Source organism: Felis catus, chromosome D1 (assembly GCF_018350175.1).
Source record: "Felis catus isolate Fca126 chromosome D1, F.catus_Fca126_mat1.0, whole genome shotgun sequence".
Lineage (NCBI taxonomy): Eukaryota > Metazoa > Chordata > Mammalia > Carnivora > Felidae > Felis > Felis catus.
The window spans coordinates 65,511,760-65,525,386 of NC_058377.1; the positions used below are offsets into that span (position 1 = coordinate 65,511,760).

Consider the following 13,627-nt stretch of genomic DNA (forward strand, 5'->3'; position numbering starts at 1 on the left):
AGAGCTCTTTACCTTGAACTTCGGCAGACCTTTGTTATCTCCTTAATCAACAGAGTAAAACAGAAAAAACACTATGTAACTTCTGAGGCTAGGTCATTAAAATGTCATGCATTTTCTGCCTTGTTCTCTGGAGATGCTCACTCTTGGAATCCAGACATCATGCTGTAAAAGCATGCAACCAAACACAGAGGCCACACGTAGGTGTTCTGCAGCTGAGATCCCAGCTGACCACCAGAATCAACAGTCAGACATGTAAGTGAACAAGTCTTCAGATGATTCTAGCCTCCAGCCACTGCGTCACCAATGCTGCAAGGAAAAGAGACAGGCTTTTCCTAATGAGCCCTACCCAAATTGCAATTTGTGAGCAAAATAAATGACTATTAATGTTGTCAGCCACTAAGTTTAGGGTTGTTTGTTATGTAGCAATAAATAACCAGACAAATACTGATGACATCATGGGTGGATTCTAGGAAGCATCTCAAGTAACGGGGGGCTAAGGCCAGAGGTTCTCCTGAGAAGTAGCCTGCTTTTTTACCCACAGCCAGTACTCTCAGGAGACTTTCCCTATCTGCTAGCTCTTACCCTCTTCCTGAAATCCAGGCACAGGGTCCAGATCTGTGTCCACTTTAGCAGTGGGATCTCAAGACCTCTCTGGATTTCACTACAAATCAATGTCTCCCTCTGCACAGAAACCTGTAAATATAAGTTGAATTTACAGTTCCACTGTCAATTAGCTATGTGGGTTTTAGCTTCCTCATATGTAACATCAAGTAATTGAGCCAAATGAATCCCAAGACACCTCCAACTTTAACATTCCAAAAGAGTATCTGTTGGGCCTCCAAAGAGTTCTAATTGAGTAGGGGAAAAAAGACCCACACAAATATCCACTCTATGAGCTACTATATGATTAGTGCCATTTGGAGGCTCCAAACTCAGGATTCTAAGTGTGAATACAGAGAGTAGAGAAATCCTTCTTAGCTGGGTAGTTAAGAAAAGCACTGGGAAAGAAGTAACATCTGCATCTAGACTGGCAGAAATGCAAGTTTTGCATTAGGCAATAGTGAAGGGTAAGAGTAGAAAGAAATATCAGGGCTTTTTATGAAAGCCTTACAAGCCAGGCCAAGTTTGACCATATCCTACTTGACAATAGTTTTTGAGCAGGGAGATCCCAGGAATGTTTAGAGGGAGGTGAATGTAGTGGCACAATAAAATAATAGAAGGATCAAGAGAGCTAGGCTTGAGTTCATCCTCCCATTAGCTTTGTATTTGGGGGGAGCACCTCTTCTTTTCTATGTCTCAGCTTCCCAATCTATAAAACAAGTGGGTTAATACTGAATGAGCTCTAAGGTTATTTTCAGTTATGCTTTTCTAAAAGTCTTTGGACTGAATGGAAAGGGAGCCCAAAGTTGGTAAGACCTACTAGCAAGATACCATAAAGATTCAAATAGCACAGCAGCCTATTCTCCAACAGGCTCACTGCCCAGACATCTCATCAACTGGCCAAAAATAGTTATCATCTTCCACAGAACAGGCATTGTTCCAAGCTCAAAGGAGAAGGAAAGAAGTCAATCAAAGTCCTTGACCCCCAAGAAGTCTACATTTTTATAGGCACCCAGCTTTCTTGCACCTACATCCAGAGGCAAGGTTCCCAAACACAATACTGACTGCCCATATTTCCATGTGGCAACAACCGGGTGCTGGAGGTTCACAGTGCAGAAGCTGTTAAGGTAATCGGCAGGCATAACAAGTCTCCTGAGAACACCCCCTGCTGCTTGCCAGGCCTTACAACGCAAGTGAAATTCCCGGAAGGCAACAAGTAGCAAACAAAGTTCACCCCACACAGGTGGCTGAATTCGCTTTACACACAACACTTCCTTGTTTGCAAGTCACCACTCTGCTTCTAGTCCCACCCCAGGTCATCAACACCAGCATCATGAAGCCTGGCCTCCAAGATCCAGGGGACCTTTGAGACTCCCACCTCCCACTCCCAGAAATGAATACGAGCTAGAGTGGGAACAACCTGTGGGAGGGTGTATCTGGCAGCTAAGGGTGAAACAGTGTGCCTCTCCTGCCCCATCAACAAAGAGAAAGGGAAACCTGCTCCAAGAGACCAAAACATAGCAAAGAACAAAACGTTGGTGGTCAAATGAAAAGGCTTAGATTTCTTCCTCCTGTGTATCCTGCCAATGAACACTGGGCTGCAGAAGAAAAAGAAGGAAATAAATAAGCAAAACACCCACCCCCCCACCCCCCCACACACAAATAGAATGGAGTCCAGGATCCTTAACCCATATTGGCTCAAGTGAAATCTCATTCAAATTAAGGGCACAAACTTGCAAATACCTATCCTGACAGTTCCCCAGGGTCCCATCCCACCTTTCCCACCTTTCCGTGCCCCAGAGTACCTTCTACCCCCAAAGTGGGATACAAATGCCTCCTAGTACCACTGGATTCCTCTGCCTCCATGTGGATGATGTGGAGGTCCCCAAAGCAGTCAAGGAGTCAAACACCTAGCTTTCCCAAGCCCTAGTACCCTCATACTTCCCAACCAAAGTTCCCATCACACCAAGGAGTCTTTTCCCACTGAGACCCCTGGGCTAGCAATGATAAAAAGGGCCTCGGGTCACTGCCAAACATCCATTGAAAGGTCAGACTAAGAAATTCAGGTGCCAAGGTCATCAATCCAAGTTGTAAATGCCTTGACGAAAGAGAATGGGTCATTCTTCTTTGTCCCCCATTGTCTACCACAGAGCCTGGCACCTGAGAGCAAAGCCCTCAGAGTTCATTGACAATGACTTCCTAAATGAGCTGGTGATTTAGTGCCCTACTCAGCCCAAAGAACACCCCCTAGAAATGGCTGGGGGTGAAGACAGCCAGAGAAACCACCAGATGACAATTTCAAAATAGCACCCACAGTCCAAGTGGTAGCCTCTGAGAGAAGGATACAGCCAGCCACAGAGGCCTGTGACTCCATGCTAAAAGCCCAGGAAAGGAGGGAGGAAGGGAAGCAGAAATATGACAGTAAAGAAAGGAAGTGAACACTTAGAGGGGAGGCTGGAAGAATTCTTTTTTTAGGCACATCAGACGCTCAGGTATTTACAAACATCATCTATCATGTTATGATGGCAAGCATGCTAGGAAGTTCAAGGAAGAGCAATTTCTAAAAATATTTAAAACATGTAGGTATATATTTTCCAAACAGAAACAGGTACCTGTCAGTGGCCCAGATTCTGCCTTGTGACTTGCTGTAAAACCTCCATCTCCCATTCCATCCCCCACATAGTAGAAATTGGAAGAAAAAAAATGAATATTTAAAGGAGTTGAAGGCTGCTGGTATGGTAATTTCTAATGCAGGTCTTAAATACACTATTTCTTTAAAATTAAGAATAAAACTATACAATCACAAATAATGCTTATTTTACTGCTACAGTCTCATATTAAAAAAATGGGAATCTTAGTTCCCAGTCTCCATCTGCCAACTCAGTCTCAGTAACACATGCCACCAGACCAGTGAGAGCCCAGCAAAGAGGTGCCCCAGAAGCAGACAATGGGAGATAAAGACTCTAATATCTAGATCTGCTTCTGCTGTGGCCACCAACATGCCCTGGGAGAGTTCAGGTTTTCTACCTGTTTTACCCAAGAAGTTGTCAGTCCCTGCCATTCTCTGGCTCACCCAGTTCAGGGACGCAAGTATGCAAGAAACTCTACCTAGGTTAGAGGAGGTGCAAGGGCAGGACGTAGGGGCTGTTCTTGTTGGTCTTGCTGCCACAAAGTGGCTATCCAATTTGTGTGCCTAAGTTCCAGAATCTCCCAATCTCTGTCTGGTTGACACAGTCCATCCAGGCCATTTCCATTGGGACCAAACCTCGAATGTGTGGGACAGGAAACTCCTCTTGCCTCGTTCACACCAGTCACTCCTTTAGGGACGATGTGCAGTATTCCATTCTTTCAACCATATCTTGATTCCAGTTCTGAATGAACCAAACAACTTCCACCAGCTCTGGACAGACACCCCATCAGATTCACCCTGGCACTGCACAGCCCAGACACGCAGAGAGGAACTAGCCCTATCCCAGCCTAAGCTGAGCATCCTTCTCACAGCTATCCATTCTACTGGTTGAGGTCCCAAAAGTCAAATTTATCCACCTTAGATTCAGCAGAAGAGGATAGAAAAGGTACATGGCTTTAATAAAAGAGCCCAGAGGTTCTTCGAGGACATCAGCATCCAGCCTCAACCAAAACTTTTGAAGCCCTGGTGAGAACAGTACATCTATCTTTCAGCTCTGGAAGCTTTCATCCCATCATAGGGAAGGAGCTAATATTTATTGAGAAGCTTTATGCCAGGCACTACACTAAGCACTGACATATATTATGTCATTTAATCCTCACAGCAACTCTGTGAGGTAAGTACTATTATTATTATTTCGTAGATGAGTAACTAAGATTTTAGAGGGCATAAGAAAGTGTCCTGAGATCTCACTATCTCAAATCCAGAGCTGGACTTGAAGCCAATTGTGTATGATTTCAAAACCTGTGGTTTTTCTATTGTTCTACATTCCCACTTTTAAAAAGAAAACAAAACCAGGAAAGTGGATTATAGCTTATGCTGAGTAAAATTCCCAAGATGCTTTGTTTACAGCCCAGCCTATATTCTTGTAGAACCTGGACTTCTCTGCTTGGAACTTGTGCTAATATGCATAACTGCCTCTCCACCCCTAACCCCAATGTGGTCAACTTCCCTCACTACAGTGTAGCCTAGCTCAGGCACAGCCCCCAAGCTGTCCCCATCTTAGGAAAAAGGATACAGCCAGGAGAACGTCAGCTGCTTCTTGCTGGCTCCATTCCTGGAGCCCTAGGCTCCTCCAACAGCACAAATCAAAGTCTGTTTTAGGGTCCCTGTTTGTTCTCCCCTATGAACACTTATAGAGCTGAAAAATGGCATATGTATTAGAGATGGTTTTTGCTTCAGTGTCAGCATGAGCTGGGCCAGGATCATTCACCTGGCTGACCATCAGAGTCATGATGATAATCATTTACATTTTGGACCAAAGCCATATGGCTGCCCCTTGATGCCACCCTCCAGTGAGCCCCATTCCCCCATCAGTGCTCCCCTGCTCACCTGCTCAGAGTCCCCCGAGGGGCCTTAGTGCCTCCAGCTCCGTGGGTGATGCTGGAATTCTTGTTGGCAGTCATGGTCATTTCGGCTTTCTGAAAACCCAGAGCCCTGCAAAGAAGACAAGGCCTATAAGCCAAGTTTCCATGGGCAGCCAAAAGCACCTCAAACATTTCCAGATGACCTCCAAAACTGCCAAGAGGGTTTGTGTGGCGGTGGTAGGAACCACTTTCCCACATATATTTAATTCCAAGTGTTATGGCTTAGGAGGAGCCTCAAGGGACCCCTGATCTGAGTTAGGGAATGAGTCTAGGAGCTAACAGATAACTTACCACTTCACAGAAAATGACAAAACTCCATCTCCATCCTACCTCTTTTTGTTTCTTGGAAGTCCCAAACTTCTAGCATGCCATAGAGACTTTACAAATTCCATCTTATTTGCATACCTCCTGAACAACTATTTATTCAGCATTTTTCTTGAATCAACCTGAAACAGACTTGCTTGTCTCAAAATGTTTAACCTTGTTCTATACAAGTAATCATTTAGTCATTCAACAAATACAAATGTTTACTGAGCACCCATGTCCTAGGCACTGCCATCCAGCAAAGAATGAAACAAAGTCTCTGCCCTCAGGGAGCTTACATCTCAGTGGGGAGAAACAGGCAATAAACCTGCACATGTCACATATGTGTGATACATCAGTGTACATTTGTGTATAATACGTATGGTGATGACAGGTGGTACGAAGAAGAAAATGATGCAGGGTAGATGGAGAGTAAAGAAGATATGTTATTTTATTTTATCTTATTTCACTTTTTTAAAATGTTTATTCATTTTGAGAGGGAGAGAGAGAGAGCGCACGAGCAGGGGAGGGGCAGAGAGAAAGGAGAGAGAGAATTCTAAGCAGGATCTGTGTTGTTAGTGCAGAGCCCAATGTGGGGGTTCCAACTCAGAAATGGTGAGATCATGACCTGACCCAAAATCAAGAGTCGGATGCTCAACCGACTGAGTCACCCAGCCCCCCACCAAGAATATCTGTTATTTAAAAAAAAATTTTTTTTAATGTTTATTTATTTTTGAGAGAGAGAGAGACAGACAGACAGACAGACAGAGCATGAGCAGGGGAGGGGTAGAGAGAGAGGGAGACACAGAATCCAAAGCAGGCTCCAGGCTCTAAGCTGTCAGCACAGAGCCCAATGCAGGGCTCAAACTCACCAACCAAGAGATCATGACCTGAGCTGAAGTTGGATGCTTAACTGACTGAGTCACCCAGGTCCCCTGAAGATCTGTTATTTTAAATAAAATGTTTAGGGAAGAATATTCTGATAAAGTAACATACGAGCCAACACCATAAAATTATGAGCTATCATTTTTTTTCTAATATCCATTAAGATAAAAGTAATATATGTTATGGTATTTAAGTACTGACAAAGTGAAAAATATCCATTCATGTACTGTAAAGAGTTAGCTAATATATCATTATCCTTTAGGGAACATTATTTTATGCTAAAATAATAAAAGGAAGAAAAAGGTTATAACTTAAGAGTACATCCAGATTGGAAAGGAAGAAGTAGAATTATCTCTTAGTTGCAGATGGTATAATCTTGTACACAGAAAATCCAAAGGATTCCACGAAAATACTCTTAAGCTAATATATATAGTCAAGCAAGTTTTCAGGATACAGAGTAATATTTTTTTAAATCAATTTTACTTCTAAATAATGACAGTGAGGGATACCTGGGTGGCTCAGTCGGTTAAGTATCTGACTCTTGGGTTTTGGCTCAGGTCATGATCTCACAGTTCGTGAGTTCCAGCCCCACATTGGGCTCGGCACTAACAGTGCAGAACCTGCTTGGGATTCTCTCATGTTTGTTCTCTCTCTCTCTTTCTCTCTCTCTCTCTCTCTCTCTCTCTCTCTCTCTTTCTCAAAAATAAATAAACATTAAAAAAATTTTTTTAAATAAAAGACACCCATGAGTGGGGGATATTATTTGCAAATCACATATCTGCTAAGAAGCTCGTACCCAGAATATATAAAGAATTCTTTCAATTCAATAATAAAAAGACAAATAACTCAATTAAGAAGTAGACAAAGGAAGGTGCCTGGGTGCCTCAGACAGCTAAGCATCCAACTCTTGTTTTCAGCTCAGGTTATGATCTCACAGTTTATGGGATCAAGTCCCACCTTAGGATCTGTGCTGACAGTGAGGGGCCGATTGGGATTCTCTCTCTCAAAATAAATAAACTTAAACCTCCCATGCTCTCTCTCTCTCTCTCTCTCTCTCAAAATAAATAAACTTAAAAAAGTAAACAAAGGATTTGAATAGACTTTTCTCTAAAGTCGTAAAATTTGCCAATAAGCCCACGAAACAATGTTCAACATCACTAGTCATCAGAGAAATAGAAATCGAAACTACAAGAAGGTATTGCCCTTGGGTATTGCACACCCACCAGGATGGCTATAATCAAACAGACAGATAAAAACAAATGTTACTATGCAGAAAAAGCATCTGACAAAATAAAGCATTCTTTCTTGATGAAAACCCTCAAGAAAGTAGGGACAGAAGGATCTACCTCAAGTTCATAAAAGCCATATATGAAAGACTCACTGCTAATATCATCCTCAATGGGGAAAAACTGAGAGCTTTCCCCCTAAGATAAGGAACACAACAAGGATGTCTACTCTTACCACTGTTATCTAATCAGACAACACAAAGAAATAAAATGCATCCAAATCAGTAAAGAGGAAGTCTTTACTCTTCTCAGACAATGTGATACTCTATGTGGAAAACCCAAGAACTCCACCAAAAAACTGCTAGAACTTATACACGAATTCAGCAAAGTCACAGGATATAAAATCAATGCACAGAAATCAGTTGCACTTCTATACACCAATAATGAAACAGCAGAAAGAGAAATCAAGGAATTGATCCCATTTACAATTGCACAAAACACCATAAAATACCTAGAGTAAACCTAACCAAAGAGGTAAAAAAAATCTATACACAGAAAACTATAGAAAGCTTATGAAAGATATTGAAGAAGACACACAAAAAAAGGAAAAATATTCCATGCTCATGGATTGGAAGAACAAATATTGTTAAAATGTTGATATTATCCAAAGTAATCTACATATTCAATGCAATCCCTATCAAAATAACACAAGCATTCTTCACAGAGCTAGAACAAACAATTCTAAAATTTGTATGGAACCAGAAAAGACTCCAAATAGCCAAAGTAATGTTGAAAAAGAAAAACAAAGCTGGAGGCATCATAATTCTGGACTTCAAGGTGTATTACAAAGCTGTAATCATCATGACAGTGTGGCACAAAACAAACACATAGATCAATGGAACAGAATAGAGAACCCAGAAATGGACCCACAAATGTATGGCCGACTAATCTCTGACAAAGCAGGAAAGAATATCTAATGGAATAAAGACAGTCTCTTCAGCAAATGGTGCTGGGAAAACTGGACAGCGAAATGCAGAAGAATGAACCTGGACTACTTTCTTACACCATACACAAAAATATACTCAAAATGGATGAAAGACCTAAACATAAGATAGGAAGCCATCAAAATCCTAGTGGAGAAAACAGGCAACCCCTTTGACCTCAGCTGCAGCAACGTCTTACTTGACACATCTCCGGAGGCAAGGAAAACAAAAGCAAAAATGAACTATTGGGACCTCATCAAGATAAAAAGCTTCTGCACAGCAAAGGAAACAATCAGCAAAACTAAACAGCAACGATGGAATGGGAGAAGATATTTGCAAATGAATATCAGATAAAGGGTTATGACCCAAAATCTATATGAGAACTTATCAAACTCAACACCCAACACACAAATAATCCAGTGAGGAAATGGGCAAAAGACATGAATAGACACTTCTCCAAAGAAGACACCTAAATGACTAACAGACACATGAAAAAATGCTCAACATCACTCATCATCAGGGTAATACAAATCAAAACCACAATGAGATGCCACCTCACACACGTCAGAATGGCTAGCATTAACAACTCAGGCAATAACAGATTTTGGTGAGGATGCAGAGAAAGGAACCCTTTTGCACTGTTGGTGAGAGGGCAAACTGGTGCAGCCACTCTAGAAAACAGTATGGAGGTTCCTCAAAAAATTAGAAATAGAACTATCCTACAACCCAGCAATTACACTGCTAAGTATCCAAAGGATACAGGAGTGCTGATTCAAAGTGGCACATGCACCCCAATATTTATAGCAGTACTATCAACAATAGCCAAAGTATGGAAAGAGCCCAAATGTCCATTGATAGTTGAATGGATAAAGAAGATGTGGTACACACACACACACACACACACACACACACACACAGAGGAATATTACTTGGCAATCAAAAAGAATGAAATCTTGCCACTTGCAACAACGTGGATGAAACTAGAGTATATTATGCTAAGTGAAATAAGTCAGTCAGGAAGACAAATATCATATGATTTCACTCATAAGTGGAATTTAAGATATAAAACAGATGAACATAAGGGAAGGGAAGCAAAAATAATATAAAAACAGAGAGAGAGACAAACCATAAGAGACTCCTAAATACAGAGAACAAAGTGAGGGTTGCTGGCAGGATGTTGGGTGGGGGGATGGGCTACATGGATGAGAGGCATTAAGGAGGACACTTGTTGGGATGAGCACTGGGTATTATATGCAAGTGAGGAATCACTAAATTCTATTCCTGAAATCATTATTACACTATATGTTAACTAAATTGTATTTAAATTTAAAAACTCTGTAAAGTAATGGTGTAAAATCAAGTTGATATATATGTGTGAGTTTGTATATGTATATGTATGTTCATACTTATGCAGAACTCTAGATTTTTTTCTTGTTAGCATAAAATTTAAATTTTCATGAAGAGATATGCCACTTCTTGGACTTATTTGATGGTAGAACTCCTTCCCACTTTTTTTCTCAGAATACTAATTTGTGTCTAGAACAGGGGTAGGTAAATTTTTCTGTAAGGCCTAAATAATAAATATCTTAGGCTATATAGGTCATACAGTCTCTGTTCCAATTACTGAACTCTTCACATAATATGAAAATAGCCACTGATTGTATGTAAATTAATAGGCATAAACGATTACGTTTCAGTAAAACTGTATTTACAAAACCAAGTGGTGAATGTCTGGGATTTGGCCAATGGACCATGGTTTCCTGACCCTTGCTATAGTAGAACATTTGTTTACTAAGACAGTTTAGATGATGTTATAGGACATTATATTCACTGATGGTTTATAAAGTGCTAGAGTAGACCAGGCACTTTATCTAGCTCTATCCACTGCAAGCCTCAGAATCTTGAGTCCAATAGTTAGGTAGAGCATATGCAATAAAGATATCTGTAAAAATAAGAGAATTAAAAATTAAAAAATTAAGGGGCACTTGGGTGGGTCAGTCTGTTAAGCATCTGACGTCGGCTCAGGTCATGGTCTCATGGTTCATGGGTTCAAGCCCCACATCGGGTTCTGTGTTCACAGCTGAGAGCCTGGAGCCTGCTTCAGATTCTGTGTCTCCCTCTCTCTTTACCCCTCCCCTGCTCATGCTCGGTTTCTCTCTCTCTCTCTCTCAAAAATAAATAAATGTTAAAAAAAATTTTAGTGAGGCTGTGGAGAAACTGGAACTTTCATTCATTGCTGGTGAGAATGTACAATGGTGCAAACATTTTGGAAAACGGTTTGGCAGTTCCTCAAAAAGTTATACACAGAGTTACCATATGACCCAGCATGATCCACTCCTAGGTTAATACCCAAGAGCAATATAACCGTGTCCACACAAATATCTGTACACAAATGTTCGTAACAGCATTATTCATAATAGCCAAAAAGTGGAAACAAATCCAAATGATCATCAGTGAATGAATGCATAAACAAAGTATGGTATATCCATACAATGGAATATTATTCACACATAAAAAGGAAGGAGAAATACTGATACATTCTATAACATGCATGAAACCTCGTGCCAATTTCACAAAATGTCCAGAATAGGCAAATCTATACAGACAGAAAGTAAATTAGTAATTGCCTAAGTTGGGTTGAGAGTGGCACACTTGGGAATGACTGCAATGAGTTTGGGCTTCTTTTTGGGGTGAAAAAAAAGTACTGGAATTAGATAGTGGTGATGGTTGCACAACTCTGAACATACTAAAACAAGTAAAATGTATGAATTTTATAGTATGTAAGTTATATCTCAAGATAGTTGTTCAAATAAAACTTAAGGACAAAAAAAAAAAAAAAACACCCTTTTTTTAAGTGCCCTTAAGAGTGGATGTGAGAGAGAACATAACTGATACACCAAGCATATTTCCAGTGTGAACATACATTCTGGCCTGAACTAGCACCCCCTTCCTGGAAGCTGAACAGCCATTCTCACTCTGATTGGTATTCCCATCACACAGACCAAAATGAAGTATATTTGGATGTGAAAGTTAAACATATTTGTTTATATCCAGATGGCTAACAGAACCATGAAAAGATGCTCAACATCACTCATCATTAGGAAAATACAAATCAAAACCACAATGAGGAACCACCTCACACCTGTCAAAATGGCTAAAATTAACAACTTAAGCAACAAGAGATGTTGGTGACGATGTGGAGAAAGAGGAATACTTTTGCACTATTGGTGGAAATGCAAACTGGTGCAGCCACTCTGGAAAACAGTATGGAGGTTCCTCAAAAAATTAGAAATAGAACTATCCTACAACCCAGCAATTGCACTACTAGGTATTTATCCAAGGGATACAAAAATGCTGATTTGAAGAGACACGTGCACCCCAATATTTATAGAAGCACTATAAATGTGTGTGTATGTGTGTGTGTGTATATACATATATATATACACATAAAACGGAATATTATTTTAGTGTGTGTATGTATGTATATATATATATATATATATATATACACATGTATATATGTATATATATGTGTGTGTGTGTGTGTGTGTGTATATATAAAATGGACTATTATCTGGCAATCAAAAAGAATGAAATCTTGCCATTTGCAACAACATGGATGGACCTAGAGGGTATTATGCTAAACAAAATAAGTCAGTCAGAGAAAGACAAATATCATGTGATTTCACTCATATGTGGAATTTAAGAAACCCAAAAGATGAACATAGGGGAAGGGAAGGAAAAATAAGAAGAGAGAGGGAGGCAAACCATAAGAGACTCTTAAATACAGAGAACAAACTGAGGGTTGCTGGAGGGGTGTTGGGTGGAGGGATGGGCTAAATGGGGCAGGGGGACACTTGTTGGGATGAGCACTGGGTGTTATATGTAAGTGATGCATCTCTCAATTCTACTCCTGAGGCCATTATTATACTATATGTTAACTAACTTGGATTTAGAAAAAAAAAAATTAAACATATTTATTTACAGCCACTAAAGGCCTTAATCCTAGAGGTTGTCTTACTTATTACCTTGGTGCAGAATAGCAATTGGTCTCAATGGCAAAAAATAAGCCCAACCGTAATTTTTGTTATCATTCCTAGTTCTCTCCTAATTTCAATATGAAATGCACTTCCTCTAATTTCTTTAACTTCATCATGGAGGCTCTCCAGATTATGTTTTTATTGATGGTGGGAGCAGGTAAGGTGGGAGTTGGAAAGGGAGGAAGAAGCCAGCAGGCATCAGGTGATAGTAATGAAACGTCCCTCCATTGTGAAGACTGCAGATGCTTTTGAAAGAAAACCAAACCTGAGACTCACTTTTATCCTTCATTAAGCAGAGAAAACCCTTCTCTATCTGTTAGAGAAAAAAAATCTTTAAACCTAAGTATACAGCATAATGTTAGTGATGATGGTGATGATGATGATGATAATGAGGAGGAAGAGAAGTCAATCTTGCACCAGCCTGTGCACACTGGCTCTCAGCCCCATGCCAAGTTAAGTGCTTGGCATATGGCTGTGTGCACAACAGAAGGAAGGGAGAGAAAAGGCATCCTCTGGAAGCTTTCCCAGGCCAGTTCTCAGGGTCCTCAGGGAGCACAGCACTACAAGGAATCAACTTGCTAAGTATGAGCTTTCAACCGTGCCCATGGTAACAATGGTCACAATAACCATCATAACCCATCAAAACAACACTAGACATGCTCTAGCAGCTCCAGGGCAGGTCCTTAGGGAAAGGGCAGAAGATTTGTGGAAAGACCAGAAACTGAAAAATATTAAAATAACATGATAAAAAATACATTCTTTCTTCTCACATATTTCCGATCTAAGGAGGGTGGACCCACTGCTCACAAATGCTTTTACGTAGTTGAATATGAGAACACAGAGCCAACTTAGTAAGAAAGAAAAATACAGATGACTTTGACATTTCTTGGGCCAAGAAGAAAAATCCTGTGAAGAGGTAACCAAGAGAGGAGTGGATCAAAATTGTTACAAGGCCTATGGCAAGGACTCTTGATCACGCTTCTGCAAGATCGCAGCTGCTAGCCTCAAAAGTAGCCTAGGAGTTCAGGCATCTTGG

At 40.6% G+C, this 13,627-nt stretch overlaps 1 protein-coding gene across 9 annotated transcripts in view; it reads right to left on the minus strand.

Moving 5' to 3' along the window:
- The window catches only part of DENND2B (DENN domain containing 2B), a 179,139-nt gene that overhangs the window by 45,913 nt on the left and 119,599 nt on the right, over positions 1-13,627 (minus strand). For all 9 annotated transcript variants that reach the window (XM_045038931.1, XM_019812031.3, XM_045038929.1 and 6 more), the window contains one exon: positions 5,120-5,224. In XM_045038931.1, coding sequence (XP_044894866.1) covers positions 5,120-5,199 — 80 coding nt within the window. In that variant the 5' untranslated portion in view covers positions 5,200-5,224. Of the gene's footprint in view, positions 1-5,119; positions 5,225-13,627 lie in introns of those variants that run through there.